At 37.5% G+C, this 17,442-nt stretch overlaps 1 protein-coding gene across 1 annotated transcript in view; it reads right to left on the minus strand.

Moving 5' to 3' along the window:
* Positions 1-1,762: 1,762 nt before the first annotated feature.
* The window catches only part of LOC107581909 (neuron-specific protein family member 2-like), a 33,580-nt gene continuing 17,900 nt past the window's right edge, over positions 1,763-17,442 (minus strand). Inside the window, exons 4-5 of the mRNA XM_016267590.1 lie at positions 4,774-4,884; positions 1,763-2,906 (exon numbers count right to left, since the gene is read on the minus strand). Coding sequence (XP_016123076.1) covers positions 2,715-2,906; positions 4,774-4,884 — 303 coding nt within the window. The 3' untranslated portion in view covers positions 1,763-2,714. The remainder of the gene's footprint in view (positions 2,907-4,773; positions 4,885-17,442) is intronic.

The raw sequence follows: 17,442 nt of genomic DNA on the forward strand, positions 1-17,442 counted from the left end.
GTAGAGGAGTGCGACCTATCGACCCATGGCTCGCTAGCGCCCCCGAAATTGTGATCATTTTGAGTCAGCGGAATGAGTTCTGACAGATTCACCAAGTCATCGGACATTGTTTTAAGCAGTAAAATGTTGTATTTCTAATATGTACAGTAGATTACAAGGCTATTGCCGTGTTGCTGTTATGGTTAATGAATGTCAGGTATCAGTTAGAGGAAAATTCATTCATGACAACAAATGATATCATCCTTTCTTTCTTTCAGCTGTTTTATTTATTAACTTTATCAGTTAATATGGTGTTTTTGACTGATCTGGTCTTACTGATTTTGGACACAACTACATGTTCATTTAATGCAATTAAATAAAACGGTCTGTTCGCCACAGGGCCCGGTGCGACCACACCAGTTGCACCCCCCTAAGGTTGGCCCTGGTGAGAGACGTAGCGATATCAGGGCAAAGAGACTGAAAATTTAAATTTCAGTTAAGGAGAGAACTTTTAATTATTTTGCATGTCCCCATCTTAAGGATTTTTTATGTGATGGTCATACAAAAAGTAGGGTTGTCCATGTTTTAGAATTTGTTTGGGTGTATGGGATGGCCTGGATGAGTGTGAGATTTCCCGGCCTGAAATCTTTTCCCAGTCCGCCCCTCGTGGAAATTAATGGTGCAGAGGCGGTTTCATTTACTACACATACTGAAGTATGCGTGTGTATCGCTCGCGGTGTTTTCAGCCTCTGCCGCCTCAGTATATATGAGTACATGAACACATGAACATAATCTCTAGAGCTGCTCATGAGTCATTTCTTGACCATTTTACAATTTCTTTTGAGAAAACTATATTGTCATGTCATATACAAACAGACACCAATGTTTCAAAAAGACACCAATGTTTCAGGAGTCTATCTCAAAGTAAAAGGCGGTACTAAAGTCTGATTTTGTGGTGGATGTGTTCAATTATTATCATCTTAATTCAAGTGATGAAGGATTTTGAAAGTCTGACAGCAATCAGTGTTGAGCACATACTGTCAGGTTAACCCTGGTGTAAATGTCTGAAACTGATTAACTGTTGAAATCATTTGTTGGAAATTTAGAAAAGTAATCAAATGTAATCAGTTACATTAATAAAGTAATTTAAAAAGTTACATTACGATTACATTTTAAATAGGGTAACTTTGAAAAGGTAATAGGTTTCCATTACAGATTACAAGTAACCTTCCCAACACTGGTTATAGGACTTAAGTCCATCTTTGCATTTATGTCCGTAATTACTTCTTTAAAGAATGATAATAAAATCATACTTTTAGATGTACTTTAAAGTAAATGTTTTAGACATTATTAGTGTACTTGCAGTCATGAAAGTGTACTCTCTTTAAGTACACTTAAGTGACTTTCTACTTCACTAATGTTACATTATCTGCAAGCAGTTTTTAATATGCTTGTAAGATTTGATGTGAACTAGAAGTGCACATGAAATAGAATTAAGCACTCTTGTTTTTGAAAAGAGTGGGTCTGTTTATAATAAAACCAAAAATGTGGAATGCTGGTTTGCTTTCCATTTAATTTCAATAGTCAACGAAAACAAAGAGACAAAATGGAGATATTGACGAGATGCCGTTTGTGATTTTTCTTTCCTATAAGATGTGTTGTTGAGATTTCCCAGTTCGTCTGAAGATGATTTTATTACACACACACACACACACACAGTTCACTACTCAACAAGAACCAAAAGATACGACAGGAGCCAAAAGACACAACAATTGAACACCTTGAATATCTTTATTATTTTGAACATAAAGGATACACAATCAAAAATATTCAATGCTTTGCTACATCTCAACTAACAACAGCACAAGATTTCAAAAATCCTTTTTTTCTGACAACAAATATAAAAATGGAAAAAGAGCAGACTTGTGACCAAACATAGCAGAAAATCAAGCTTTGGCAGGAATTCAGATGAGACATTTCACCAAATCATCTCAAGAGTCCAAGGTTTCGCCTCTGGTTAAATGCAAGCATAGACACCAGCTAAAGCAAGCCGCAAAGCTCTAAACACCTCCATTCATTGAGAAACAGTGAGAATATTACAATGTGTCTGACGAACACACACACCATGGGTAATTGCTCTCATGAGTTATTTACATCGAGGTTCAAAGTAGGAACCATAACATTCTGTACATTTACAATATGATCATTTGCCATTTTATTTTTGGCCTATATCAATATTTCAATAATATGTTGTAATAGGTGGTACATAAAAATGAGTCTAACAAGTAGGGTGTCTGTTTTCATATTCTAACGTGAGAGCATGTTTGTATATTTTCTGCTGTTTCAGAAGTAAAAGCACAAAACTCCCTGTTTTATCATGCCTTTCAAGATTGTTGTTACCTAACTACATAAGGGGCGTATGGATATTCTGCTTCCATAATGGGTCATTGACACTCACAGACATTTTGGGGAAACCGCTTGACAAGATTGCAGAGTCATGCCTTTGTACAAACAATAGTTGAGTATTAAATCCAAAAAAATGTACAACAAAAATAAAATATTTTAATAAAATAATAAATAATAATAATAAATGAATATAAGATTAAAACTACGCAGCTAAAAAATTAAACAATGGACATAAAAGAAACAAAGCCGGTGGAAATATTGGGGGATTAGGGAATTGCGTGATGCAGGTGGACGTGATGACAAATCTTTAAAAAGCAGCGTGGAAAATCTCATTGGCTGTCTGTGTTGGAAGGCTTGACATCATGTTGAGCACTTCCAGCAGGAAGCCATGGAGAAACAGAGCGGGAGGTGGTCTGCTTGGCCATGCTGTAGTGGCTGATGACGGTGTAAAAGCGGCCGCGGCTGTTGGCATCCTGGGCGGTGTAGTAGGCCTCCAGTGAGGCAGGGATGCAGCGCTTGTGCTGTTGGAAAAAACAGGAATATGTAACATTAGAGCTATGAATTTTGACTCCAAATTTGTTGTCGGCATAAGAAATGTTTCTTATTTTAAGATCATCATTTAAGCGCTTCAATGGGACAAATGTGCATCACGCATATCGCTATTATTCTGTCGTCATAGATTAATGTACTAATCATTTAAGAAGGTATATTAAGTGTCTTTTTATGTAATTTCATAATTACTTCATATGTGTTTGAAATATTGTTAATATGTGTTACATTTACAGTGAACTAAAATATACTTCAATGTTATTTCTATTTAAAGTTTATGTCATTTAACTTTAAAGGGGTCCTATTATGCTCTTTTACAAAGTCTTGATTTTGTTTTGGGGGTGTACTAGGACATGCTCTCATGCTTGGTGGTTAGAAAAACGCATTATTTTTCACATAATTTACATTATTAAAATACCTTTCTCCCCAGCCTGGCACAAACGGCTCGATTAGTTCCGGGTTTGCTGAAGGTCCGCCTTCCGAAAAACAAAATGTGTTGTGATTGGTTAGCTGTCCCAGTGCTTTGTGATTGGCGAACAGCTTAGACAGTGTTTCATTACTGCTCCGCCCCTTGCTCCGTCTTTCAACAAAAGCTTTTTGGCGAATCCGGCACTGTACTCCCTCATGTTGTGGAAGCTGTCCTCAGTAAAATGCGCAGCACACAATAGCAAATTGGGGTTATAATGCTCAGGGACATAAGAGATAAAAAATTAATTGCAACCACTGTTTCCTGACATCATCCGCTTTCGGAAGCCCAAACAAAGACGTTTGGGCACGGAGGTGAAAAAAACAGCATTTCAGGCGATCGCACACTGGACGAGAAGCGCAGCGTCGCGTCTTTAAAATTCGAATACATTCTTTTCTATGAGTGTAGGCACACCGGCGGCGCCGTTCGGCGTCTGTCCGCGGCGCCCAGCTACGTCATGTTGTACATGTAAGGATTGTTCTAGACATGCCGAAAATTTTTCGCTACAGTACAGCAGCTCTTCTTGGTTTTCTCTGATGCACTAACTCTGCAGCAGCACTTCTTCTTCGCCGTCTCGTCTGATGCACTCACTCAACCAAGCGTTCTAACCACAACCTCGCCCCTCCCCACCCCCCAACCATTCGAATTTCTGTAGGCGGGAATTATTTTTAATGATATTCTAATGAGCCGCTTTGTGATATCACAAAGCCCGGAAACCAACGCTATAGTCCAAACGAGCCGTTCGTTGTAGTTCTTGAAAAGGGATTTTTTTTTTAAAACAAAATATCTTCCTTTGGAGTGGACTTGTGAGTGGGTTTGTAACTTTCTAGATATTTTTTTATGCCCAAACATACACACTACACACATTAAAAAAAAGCATAATAGGACCCCTTTAAGTGTAATATTCAGTAACACTATAGTTAAATTATAATCAAGAACGACACTGAAACATGATTTAAAATGAACTTTAAAGTAAAAATTTTAATTTCACATTATCACAAAGTACACTTTTTAAAAGGGTACTTGTAGTTACGAAAGTGTACAGAGTGGTCTTTTAATTCGGCTTTTTTTGGCCTTTAATATTGTGAAATTTTGTCTAAAAACAAAGAGAGCATACATATCATTTTGAATAACTATATGAATTTTACAGCAATATATATTTACAGTATTTCTCTCTAAGTAACTGCATTTATACGTAACATTTGACAGTTAAAATGGATTAGTCTTATTTTCAGACATTAGTAGTTTAGTCAAATTAAACAACCATTACAGACAGTATTTAATTTTATTAATTGTTTAAATAGTTTTGAAATAATTTGTTTAATAAATGAAGAACATGAAGAAATTAAGAAATATTGTGTTCATCTACTTACCTTATACACAAAGCCATCAGGGCAGGTGTGGTCATAGGTAAACGCTTTGTACACCACCAGAAACACTATGCAGGCCAGAAAGGCCAAGGCCAGTATGATGAGGATGGTCACCTGTGTGTGGAAAAGACACAAGTTCATTACTGTGCCCTTTTAGCTATTCTAGAAAACTTGACACTTTACTTGTAGCTCAAACAGAAGACCATGCCAAGGTCATGAGGGAAAAGCAAGAAATGCAATGCAAGTCACTTTGTAATAAAGCATTTGCCAAATGTATAAATCTAGATCAAATGGTCATAACCTTGTACATTTCAAAGATAGTTGTGAGAATAGAACAGAACAGAAAAAATGACATTACATTTGAAATCTTATTGCTTGAATAAAACCAGTAAAAATGTGTTTAATTTGTACGAAAAACTGTAACGCGACCAAAGAAAGATCATGCTCATTTTTTTATTATTATTTATGTAAAAAATGATATTCAAAATGCACCTGAAAATAAGTCTTAAAACATCAAGCGAATCTGCTTCTCAGGTGAATTTATCTTTGTTTAAATTTAGTGAAGATAAATTTAGAATTTAGTAACCGTAACTCTCCGATGTCCAATGTTTGTTTAAAAGTCATAAGAAATATTTCTGCTTATATTTTGCCAAGTTGGATGCATGATACCCTCATGAAAGATACACATTTATGTTGTTCTCACATATTATAAATGAATTCAAAAGTGTGCCATACATCAACACTGCATGGGCGTCAATTATAAAAAACAAATGCAAAACAACTTCCAATTTCAAACTCTCTGATGGTTCTTTAAACCTCAAGACAGAACTGGGGCTAAACGGTCGGATGGTGACAATAGTGTGATCACATCTCTGTTGTCGTTTTTTTCCCATCAGCACTAATTTTTTCAAATCAGTCATCTTCAAGTACGTTCACCTCACAGGATGCAGTTCAATCTGTCACACTACATTTGTCTCGATGAAGCAGCTCATACAATAAATCTATGTGGTCCAATCTTGAAATCCCAGGCTTAAAGAAGCCATTTCTCGACCAGACCAGACTAATTTGTCAGGGGCGATTAGTTCTGTAAAAATTCAGGCCACTTTTAGCTTTTTAGTTTAAGAAACAGCAAATGGGTATTTTTGAGGACTGACTTATAAGAATTATGCAAATGGAAACGAAAGATAAATGAGAGAAAACCAGTTGACATCTGAATATTTCAGATCTCTCCAAGATACTGAAAAATGCCTGTGCTGTCAGAAAAGTGCTGCAACCCTTCCGCTGAATCAATAAAAAACTGCCATCTTGTATCAAAATTACTATTAACAACTGAATCCACAGCACCATGGACACTATTTTTGTGACACTAGTGTAGCTGATTTTAAGAAAACAGAGGGGCTATAACTGAACTGGATGTTTGAGAGTGAATATCAGATTAATGGACATTTTTCTACAGATATTGTGGTTCTGAACTGAATGGCACCAGATACAAACGTTTTTCCAAAACAGTAAGCAACATTATGCTACGTAATTTTAGACTAAATCTAAGGCATACACACACATATATAAATCATAAATTCAACTCAACAGCAAAACTATTTGCATTCTATCACTGGCAGATTTGTTTTTTACTGTTTTTAAGAAAAACAAGTGAAAAAAATCTGCCATAGCCATAAGACAAAATACATATTTTAGAAATTGGGAACTAGGATCCAAGACTATCAAATAATATGATAGTGTTTAGAAGGATGATGTTGAAAGAAGTTACAAAATCCATCCGAGATAAGTGTTAAATGTTTCATTAAAGCTGCAGTCCATAACTTTTTTTGGTTAAAAATGATCAGAAATCAATATTTGAGCAAGTACATAACCAGCCAGTGTTCAAAACTATCCCCTTACTTTAGCCCGATTCACAACGGTTAGCTTATAATAATGTTTTCTAATTTGAGTGGTACGGGTAGGTTTTCACGGGAAATTCAAGCATGCTGCCGCATGATTACATCACGTCTGTAAACATAAAGAAGTTGTCCCTGCTACTAGGCTATTGCATGTGAGGATCCTGCAGGTGGCGGATCGTTTATAGCCTTTTCTCACAGCAGCTAGAATAATTAAATGTATAATTTTAATGGAGGATTGTAATCCACATGTGAAACACATGTGAATGAAATTAAATTATATTCCAGTTTTAAATGTGCTTCTGATTACAGATAGCCTGGGATTACACAAGATTTTAAAGACAACCAGTTCGAAGGGAGCATAATTTGCTTTTTGAGTTAAAATAATTTCTTAATATGAAATTCGAATGGTATGACAATTCGAGATTAGACTGTGCAGAAATTTAAATCTACACGCTAATGCACAATAGGCAATGCTGATGTTGTTAACATTAATAATTTGAGAATGAAGTATAACAATAATAATAATTTGCATGGTTTGATGTGATATGAGCTAACTGATCTTTAGATGAAATCACCATTGGTATTAATCACCATTTATTGTAATGCTTTTTTCCTCAGTTGGTCAGAAAAATGTGGCAGGCTTGTTACTTACTTGTTCAGATGACAATTTAAGGTGAAAATTCTTATTTGGGTCATATATTCCAAGACGTAGGCTAAAATATGTGATTGCGAAGTACAGTAAATATCCACACCGGTGTGGTGACTGACTGCCACACACACACTCCTCAAAACATTAGATTCATCTGCGCTGGAGCCGTGCCGGTGCACAACCCATGCATGGATAATTCCGCAAACAGCTGCAATTGCGGGTTTTCAAACAGATGGCAACAAAGAGGCAAAACTTACGGACTGCAGCTTTAAGTACTGAAAACAATATATAAAATGTTCAAATTAAAATGGAACTATTTCCATAACTATAGAACTATAGCCCAGCCCTGGAGTGCACATAATGAGGGCTCCTATAAGCATGAGCCAGTTATGACTAGGCTGGGGACTACATAACAAGACCTGGAGGGCAGGGACATCCAAGTTATAAAACCTGGTGAAGGTGGACGACAAGCTATAGCTGGCAGCCGCACAGATATCACCATTGGAAACTCCGCTGGACCAAAGAGGAGGCCATTCCACTAGTGACCTAGTGTACTAGTATAAGTCCCATGTTGGCACAGTATGAGGACGAGTCGGATTCGATCTCTCAATGTCTGAGGACATTGTTGGAGCCCAGGCTCAGACTTGGGCTGAGGCTGGGCCAGAGACTGAGCCAGTTTTGCAGTCTGCTGGGAGGATGGAGCCTTCTGGGTACTTGGATCAGCTGCCGAGCTGGAGTGCTTTAGTAGGAAGTGACGCATGGTTTGTGATAACTTCTGTGCTGCAGTGAAACACTTGACAAATCCATCCATGGCAGGGTCGAACAGTCCCTTGGGGGAAACAGGGGAGTCCAGGAAGGCGACCTTGTTAGCATCCTTGATCTCCATTAGATTCAACCAAAGGTGACACTTCAGAGCCAGCAGGATGGCCATGGCCTTGTCGATCGCCTGAGCAGTGGTCTTTGTAGTGCACAGAGCCAGGTCAGTCACTGTGGACAGGTCCTTAAAGGGTTAGTTCACCCAAAAATGAAAATTCTGTCAATAATTCCTCACCCTCATGTCGTTCCAAAGCCGTAAGACCTTCGTTCATCTTTGGGACACAAATTTGTGTCATGATACTCTCGATAATGGTGTAAGACGGTAACTCAGGGGAGAAGAATTATTGAATAAAGTCATTATTTTAGTTTTCTTTGTGCACAAAACGTTTTCTTCGTAAAATTACAGTTGAACCACTGATGTCACATGGACTATTTTACCGTCCTTACTGCGTTTTTCTGCCTGGGAACATTTCAGTTACATTTCTGTCTATGCTGGGTCAGGAAGCTCTCGGATTTCATGAAAAAAATCTTAATTTGTGTTACAAAGATGAATGGTCTTACAGGTTTGGAACGACATGAGGGTGAGTAATTAATGACAGCATTTTCATTTTTGGTATCAGAACTCAGATAGCTGACCAGTCCAAGCTGAGATCCTCCACGGCTTTTGTGAGGATGCGAATCAGCTCGCCGTCCACGCTGGCCCGTGCTGAATCTGTGGGAGGAAGGGTGCCGGGGTCCTCGCCAGAACACGCCCACTCCTGTGCATCTGAAGCTGTCAGCGACATGGAGTCATCAGCGACAGCTTCCTCCTCAGATCCACCGAAGGAAATCAAGCAGTTCATTGCAGATGAGGGGTGCTGATCCTCACATACAAAATACACTGGTGAGTCGAGGCATTGTTGGGAGAGTGAAGCACACGGGATTTGTGCTGGTGTGTTGGTGTGAGATAACTCGTGCCCAATAAGTCAGTCCCGTTGCTCTGGCTGTTTCTTCCTACGAGGCTACTGGGAGGTAAGAAACATTAGAGTGGACGGGGGAGGACCGTGTGTGTGAGCACCGCCCAGGCAAGCGACACACTCACTGTGTCTGTCTGAGTCATGCATGGGTTCGCCGAAGTCGCCGAATGGCCGCAGGGGAAGCACTGAGAGAGGCGATCTTCTGCTGCCGGGGCTCTTCTATGGCAAGTAGGCTTCGGGCTTCCAGCTGCTGCTTCTTTTTCAGAGTCAAGCGAGGAGATGTTCTTTGCACTGAAGAAGACAATTCTGGCTAAATGGTGCTCAGAGCCAACTTATATAGCAGTCGGGCCCCATCCCTTTTGGTGGACTGAAGCACCATTTGTTCATGCAGCTAGATGAACCGGAACAAATCAGGCTTCAGTATTCAGAGTAAACAGGAGTTTCCCCAATGGGAGAGACTGCTCGAAAGGGAACTTAGTCTTCTAGTCTGCTTTTACTGCTGTCGTGCACTTGCAAAACTATTCTAACTCAAAGTTAAAAAAAGAGTTGTCAGAAGCTTAATGGTGGTATAGGCATGATCTAGTCGTCACTGCAGCACTCCACATAGTTTTTTTTGTCACATTATTAGATTATCATGTTGTTAGCATCATGCTAATTTACATGCACGTAATCTAAAACTATTAAGAGCATTTCAGATGTTACTTTTGAGGGTCTATTTCATTTTAGGATATGGAAGCACACAGTTAAGCAGATCACTAGTTAAGAAAAACATTACTAGAGATGCATGATAGAAACTACAAGTGAGGTACAATGAGAAGAGCAATATCCAACACTGCCATGTTTTCATGTTGAATGAACAAACCTATCTACTCTTGGACACCCCGAATTTTACTTTTTTCTCAAGTCTCACTTACTACCAGGTACTTCTGGTCATTAGGATCCACCATCTCGCTACACAATGGATGCTTGTTTGTCCAGGTCCATTTACAGTATAGCCTATGCTAAACAATGGAACCAAATTTTTGGAAGAATGGCTAACTAACAACTGACACCTCCTCTGATGGTGATGATTAATAGTTTCATTCATAGTGTTATTGCCATTGTTATTTATATAAATAAAAGTATTAAAAAAAATTTGACTTTAAGATCCTGCAAAGAGAACATTTTACCTCACTCTCACCTTTTTACATAAACAATGAGAGACCATAAAAACTTTCGCCTCTTCATTCAAGTGTTTGGTTCACGCATGTGCATATCAGCAGCTCTTTATTCTTCAGTCCGAGTTGGAACTGTTACCTCAGTTCAGTGACTGTTGGAGGAACTGGAGCTCTGAATGAGTTGGTAAATACCAGCATCATAGGATCATATACACCAGTATTTTGGCTCATTTCGAGTCATAGTGACGATCAGGGACATCCAAAAGTAAGTAACTTGTAGATTTGTGCTGGTCGAGCTGTTGACTGTTTCAGATGGTTGAGTCCGATTTGGTGAAATAGTTAAAAAAGAACAGGTTCAAAAGTATGATTCGTTCGCAAATCGGACATCACTCTGGAACGTTTGCCTGAGGCTAGGGCCTGGGCGATATAGCTAAAAAATGTATCAACGATATAATATTTCATATCGTTCGGTATCGATAATTATTGAAAAAAAAATTTAAAACAAAGAGCAATAGAAAAAACTGTTTACATTTAACCACTGTATTTTTAAATTAACTCAATTTATTGAGACAAACAACAATTATTTTTTACTTTTAACAGTCAAAAACAAAATTAAAATTAAACAAATATCTAATTTCTAATGTTTTATATGCAGATTAAACAGGTTAAACTTTTGGCTTATCTCCCGAGGCCACAGGAGGGCACAATGAGCAAAATAATGCAGCACATTAAATTGTCAACGCAAGGAAGTAACTGTCTATAAAAAAAACGTGCATTACAACTAAATTAACTCATATAAATCAAATATAATTTAGTAAATTGCATAAACAATTATGACCAAAACAGCATCACGTATTTATGCATTGCTTAATACAAAGAGCCGAATCGCCCATCACACAGATTGCCTTTAAAAACATATGAGACGCAGTGAAAAGGAAAAAACCCCCACAAAAATGCGCGACGTGTTTTCGAAAAGTTTTAACTGTTTTAACTTTGCATGGCTGTCTACATCTCTTGTGTGAGACGCGAGTGCAGCAGTTGTATTTGTCCGTCTAGAAAATGCGCTGAATATGTGTTCTGTGTGAATGGCTTGGTTTCCGTTTTAACCAAATCAAGATCTTCCCCACATTGAGCTTCTATATTTCTCTAATATTTTGAATGAATAATGCAGCAACTGCGTGTCTCGTGGGCTACACTAACAAAAAATTTAACTACAACGTCACTTACATCATCACCGCATCTCGTGCTCCACTGATGATGCTCCCTGACGCACATCTAACATTGGATTGTACTATTTTTGCATTCAAATGCAAATACTGCTCTAGAGGAGATCTGGATGGAGGAATGGGCCAAAATACCAGCAACTGTGTGTGAAAACCTTGTGAAGACTTACAGCAAACGTTTGACCTCTGTCATTGCCAACAAAGGGTATATAACAAAGTATTGAGATGAAATTTTGTTATTGACCAAATACTTATTTTCCACCATAATTTGCAAATAAATTCTTTAAAAATCCTACAATGTGATTTTCTGGATTTTTTTTCTCATTTTGTCTCTCATAGTTGAGGTATACCTATGATTAAAATTACAGGCCTCTCTCATCTTTTTAAGTGGGAGAACTTGCACAATTGGTGGCTGACTAAATACTTTTTTCCCCCACTGTATATCATAGCACTATATCGATCATTTTTAATATCGTTATCGAAGAAGGTGTACCGTCGATAAATATCAATACCGTTTTATCGCCCAGGCCTACCTGAGGCTCTGGATTACAGGTAATAATGTTGTCAATAACGTTCAGTTTCTTGCACAGACCGTTTGTTTCACTTCATAAGACCTCAATATATTGTCAAGAGCCAGGGGTATTCATTTTGTGTTCCTTGATAAGCTGTTTTATTCTCAAAAATAGGCAGCCGCTGACTTGCATTTTATGAATCACAAAGGACCACAGTTTCAGCTAAAAATCTTCTTTACTGTTCTACTCAAAAAAAATAGAAAATCATAAAAATTACCATTGAAGTGTTTAGCTTCATAAAATTATGGTTGAACCAATGATGTCACATGGACTATTTTAACGATGTCCTTACTACAAACCCAATTCCAAAAAAGTTGGGACACTGTACAAATTGTGAGTAAAAAAGGAATGGAATAATTTACAAATCTCATAAACTTATATTTTATTCAAAACAGTGTCCCAACTTTTTTGGAATCGGGTTTGTACTTTTCTAGGCCTTGAACTTTGTAGTTGCATTGCTGTCTATGGAGGGTCAGACCTATGACCTATGACATATTTAACCTATGAATCCTGTAAAATGCATTTACCGGTTCTGACCTTATAGTGACCCTAACTCTTAACCCAGGCTCATTGGAAATATGTGCCTGTGGCAATGTTTCAGCAACACCAATATTACATACCTAACTGCAGTTTTGTGGCAGTTTCACAAGTGCAACACCATATCGTGTGAGCTACCGAACAAACCTACTGCATTAAAAACCCATAAACATGAAGCTGTATATGTGACACAAACATTTAAAAGTATCAGTTTTCCAATCTCGCAGCATGTTAAAATAGTTTTTAAATCATAACATAATAGTGTGCATTATTGGGCTCTCTTAAACAAAACTCTGGCCCCATTTCAAAAATTCTCATTTGTCTTTTTTCAATTAATATAAAAAGAATCTGTCTTAGCATCCCTGTGCTTTCATTCTGGAATACTGTAGTTGTGGTTCAACGAGTCTCCCTTGTTCCTGGCATTATCCAGCTGCCTCTGCAACTGCAACAATCGCCTACAAACACAGACAGACCACTTTCCACTCCATATGTGTGAGCAGCCCATCCGTCACAATTTCCTCAGGGGTTCTGAGATTCTCAGTTTCATCTACTCTTGCCGCATAACAACGGTTCCCACAAAGCAATGTGATACCAGTCAATAAGTAAATTAATGCATCCCTGAGATTCAGATGGCGGAAGACTCATTTTCCCAGAGTAACTCTGTTATGAGATGTGTGCCAAGGCTAACCACAGAGCATTAAAGAAGATATCCAGCTTTTATTTTTATTAGATGAACAATACCTCAGACATCTGCTTTCCAAATTACCCCCTCCTTCCACCTTGTATTTTTGAGCGTCTAAGATTAACTGAGGAAAAGTGCACAGTTTTGTTTTTTTAGAAAAAAACAGGTTTGGGATTTGTAATCTTAAGCTTCATCTGTTTCTAAGCATTTGCTATAGACACACAGCGGTGAAACAGGGTGAGGAGAGGCTGGGGAAAATCACAGTGACGCATTAGGCATCAAGGGAACAAAATTCAGTATTTGTTAAGTATCAATGCCAGTCTGTTCTCTCAGAAGAAAATATGGCCTCGCTCTGTTCACTGCCTAAGGCACCATCTTCCAGGTACCAGGGCGTACCTGATGTGAATGTTGTTCCATATGTTAGACAGCATATAGCTTGTTTTAGAAATGTAAAGGCAGAATCGCATGTCCTTTGCAGAGAAGGCAATTCCAGAATTCAAAGCATGAATGAAATCCAATATGACAGATTAAGTAAAGATTCCATTAAATTCTGAAAGAAAGAAATAAAAAGTATATATATCAGTGGCGAGCGGTGACTTTCTTAACCGAGTATGCTGAGTGATAAGACAATCCCCTCAACCCCCATCGGCTTTTAGGCCACTCAAAAGGGATCACAGATGACAAATAGTTAAGAAACACTGTATATGTCTCTGCATCTGCTAAATGATTTTTTTATTCCCAGTGAATAGGAGTTAAGATTCCAACCCGGGTGACACTACTCCAATAACAGACCATGCAAAATACCCCAAAATATTTAAAATATTGCAAAGTAACGTTGCAACCTTGCAAACAATAATAAAATCAGAGAAGGACTTTAACTGTAAGCGACACGAGCATACGCAAAACAAAGGGAACAATATGATGTTTGTTATTATTAAAATTTATAATAGTAATTTACCGCTTAGGCAATATATACTGTATCTTCAACATACATTGTCTATGACCAAAAATGTAAGAAGATATGTTTTCATGGGACTTTTAAAATTTGCTTTGCTTGAGAAAATAAAAATATACAGTTACAGTGTTTTTTTTTTCTTTTGATTTAGTCGAGTTGGTTTTGCATCAAACACAATGTGATTTTCGGCAATCGAGATCTGACAGCAACAGCACATTTTTCCGCTTGGACGAGTTTACCTCGCACATTAAATCTGCCGCAGACTAGCAAATCACTGAGAACGCGCATCAATCCTGACGAGTCATAGCAACAAGAGCAGAGACGAGAAAGCTATGGAGAATCCACTCGCCCGGAAGCAACCACAACTGGTAGATTTAAAGAAAATTACTGCCGTTTGGCAAATAAATCATTTTACGTACTTATTCCTAACTCTTTAAGCTACATTTCAAATGACAAGGGATCAACTTCTAATCAAGTTTATATGAATTATCCCGTGAACTTATTCTCTCAAATGGCCTGGGTATGCGGAGCATTCGCAGCTTATATGGACGAAACGCCACTGATATGATGTGTGTGTGTGTGTGTACATATATGTGTATATATATATATATGTATATGTGTGTGTGTGTGTGTGTGTGTGTGTGTGTGTGTGTATGTATGTATGTATATAGCTTTATTATAGTATTACACCGCTAAACTGAAACTTTTAGGTCATGTAAATATAATTACACCTTTGTAAAGATAAACTTAAATTTATCTTAATAGATAATTTAATCATGTTAAACTAATATCATGGTTAAGTCATTATATACTGAGCATTATCCAAAAGAAATAATAAAAACTATGATTAATCAGTTATCAGCCATATTTTCCAATTTTAGTAATCAGCATCTACTGTAGTCAAGTGTTTACTGCAGAAGTGTGTACCAACGTTTTCTTTAGAGTGCATTAATTTCTGCGCACATTGAAAACATGCTTTGGTCCGTAAAGCATTTTTTAAAATCTAATTATGGCCTAATTACCATGAATATTACATATTCATAGCAACAGTTTTTGAATAAGCCATAACAATCTCGACAACTATTAGCACAGAAACACTGTTTTGTAGTGTGGTTCTCTACACGGCTAGAATTCCCTTTCCATTTCATAAAAGGAGAAGTGACACAAATGAAAGAATTCTCCTCAGGGGTAGGACAGAAATGTCATGTTCAGCTCCAATTACTGTATCTTAATATGAGCCAATTAGGCTGGGTCTCTTTGGAGATACCCAAATTGAAGGGAACAAAAGAACAATCTAAAAGACAAACACTATATATCGGAGAATCCTTCAGAATGTTTAAGGCAAAAGAAAAGAGAGCTTCTGAGAAAAAAAATCGCTTTTGAGCTACTCTTTTATCTTAGAATTCTAAAGACAGGGTTTTTTTACTGCAACAGAGGAAACAGCTCTAAGAAATATTAAAACCTGAGAATCTCATAGTATTTGGTCTTTCAGAGTATCAACTGAGCACTGATTTTCATTTTGGTTGTGCCAGCTGAACACTTGATACTCCTAGCAGGCGTAGAAGGGCAATTTTGTAAGCATATTTCATCAAATAATTGTATTGTGAAGCACGGTATTAAAAAAAACAACTTAAATGAGATATTTGAAAATGAACTCTGATCAAAATTAGAGAACACTTACAGATACCTCCAAGTTGTTGGTGTTAATCTGGCACCTGGTGCAAATAATTTATTTAATTATAAAATAAACCATATTTAACTAGCAGCATTCCTCGAATTTTCACTGAGATTGTAAGATGGCGGGCCGAAACCCTGTGACAGGATGTTGTCCAGATGAAGGACAAATGGATGACTTTTTAAGCCACTGCAAGAGAAGTTGCTCATTCTAAATCTGTGATTTCTCAAATACTTCAGCTTCAGCTCAGATACAACTAAAGCAGTTCCTTGAAACTAAGAACACAGAAATAATGAAATGGCCAGCCCAGAGTCCTGATCTAAACCCGATTGAAAATCTCGTTTTTTTTGTTACAGGGAAGTTGTATCTATCATGTATACTGCAGTGCTAATCTAACTTCCTCTCAAGTGTAGTCTTATTGCGATGTGCTAACTACTTCTCTGATCCAATGTAGAGCTAGAAGGCTTCTGTAGGGGGTAATCAACAATATGGCAGAATAACAAGACTGCCTCTCCAGGGCCGTGTGTCTCACAACAGTGAGCCTGTGGGCATTTTGGCCATTAGCCCTGCTAACAGTGTGTGCTGAAAGACAGAGAGAAACTGTGCAGTAGGGAGAGCTGCTCCATGCTACTAATTGCTCCCCAAGCACCCTATAGGTGCATAGGTAAGAGGCTTTTGCTCAAGAGAGGCAACAGTGTCATCGAATAATGTGAACTCATTTTGCTGTGTAGTCAGATACAATGAAATGCGTGTTTTGCCATTCTACTGGAACATTTTTACCAGCATTGGCAAATTTTTTGGACATGTCCTGTAAAGTTGTATCATAATGAAAATAAATGAAGGCTGTCAAAATGTGTGACACCATACGGTATGAAATCATTTTTTATTCAAATTTTTTATCAAAACTTTCTTTTGATTTTAGAGTGAAATATGTTTCGTTGTGATTCATTCTCTCGTCTATTACCAGTGCAGGTTTATAAGTAATAATGTCTGGTATTCATATACATAATTTATCTGGGTATTGCCTGAATTCCATTAGGACAGCACATACAGGTAGTGTGTGACTCAAGAGAAAGTAATTTGCATTTTGTATTAGATCACACTATAATGTGGACACAATCCAGATTCATTAGTCATAGCTCTATGCGAGCTCACAATGTGTTAACATTATGCTGAACTTGCTCATCTGGTGAGTAAAACTCTGTTGCTGAAGCGTAATGTGTTTTTTTTTAATAAATCAAAAATGAGAAACAGGCTGCATGTTTGCATGCGTTTTATTTTGTGATTTCACTGGACCAAAGAGTGGATTACAGATAAGAGCTGGGCAGGAGAAAACACTGCTGTTCTGTAACTTGAATGCCGATATCATCACTCTTTAAATTGTACTAAACAATTCATCTTTGGAGATATATTAAATATACATACATATATATATATATATATATATACACTGTATATATATATACAGTGGGTACGGAAAGTATTCAGACCCCCTTACATTTTTCACTCTTTGTTATATTGCAGCCATTTGCTAAAATCATTTAAGTTAATT

Source organism: Sinocyclocheilus grahami, unplaced genomic scaffold, assembly GCF_001515645.1.
Source record: "Sinocyclocheilus grahami isolate Dianchi unplaced genomic scaffold, SAMN03320097.WGS_v1.1 scaffold39.1, whole genome shotgun sequence".
In the NCBI taxonomy this organism is placed as follows: Eukaryota; Metazoa; Chordata; class Actinopteri; order Cypriniformes; family Cyprinidae; genus Sinocyclocheilus; species Sinocyclocheilus grahami.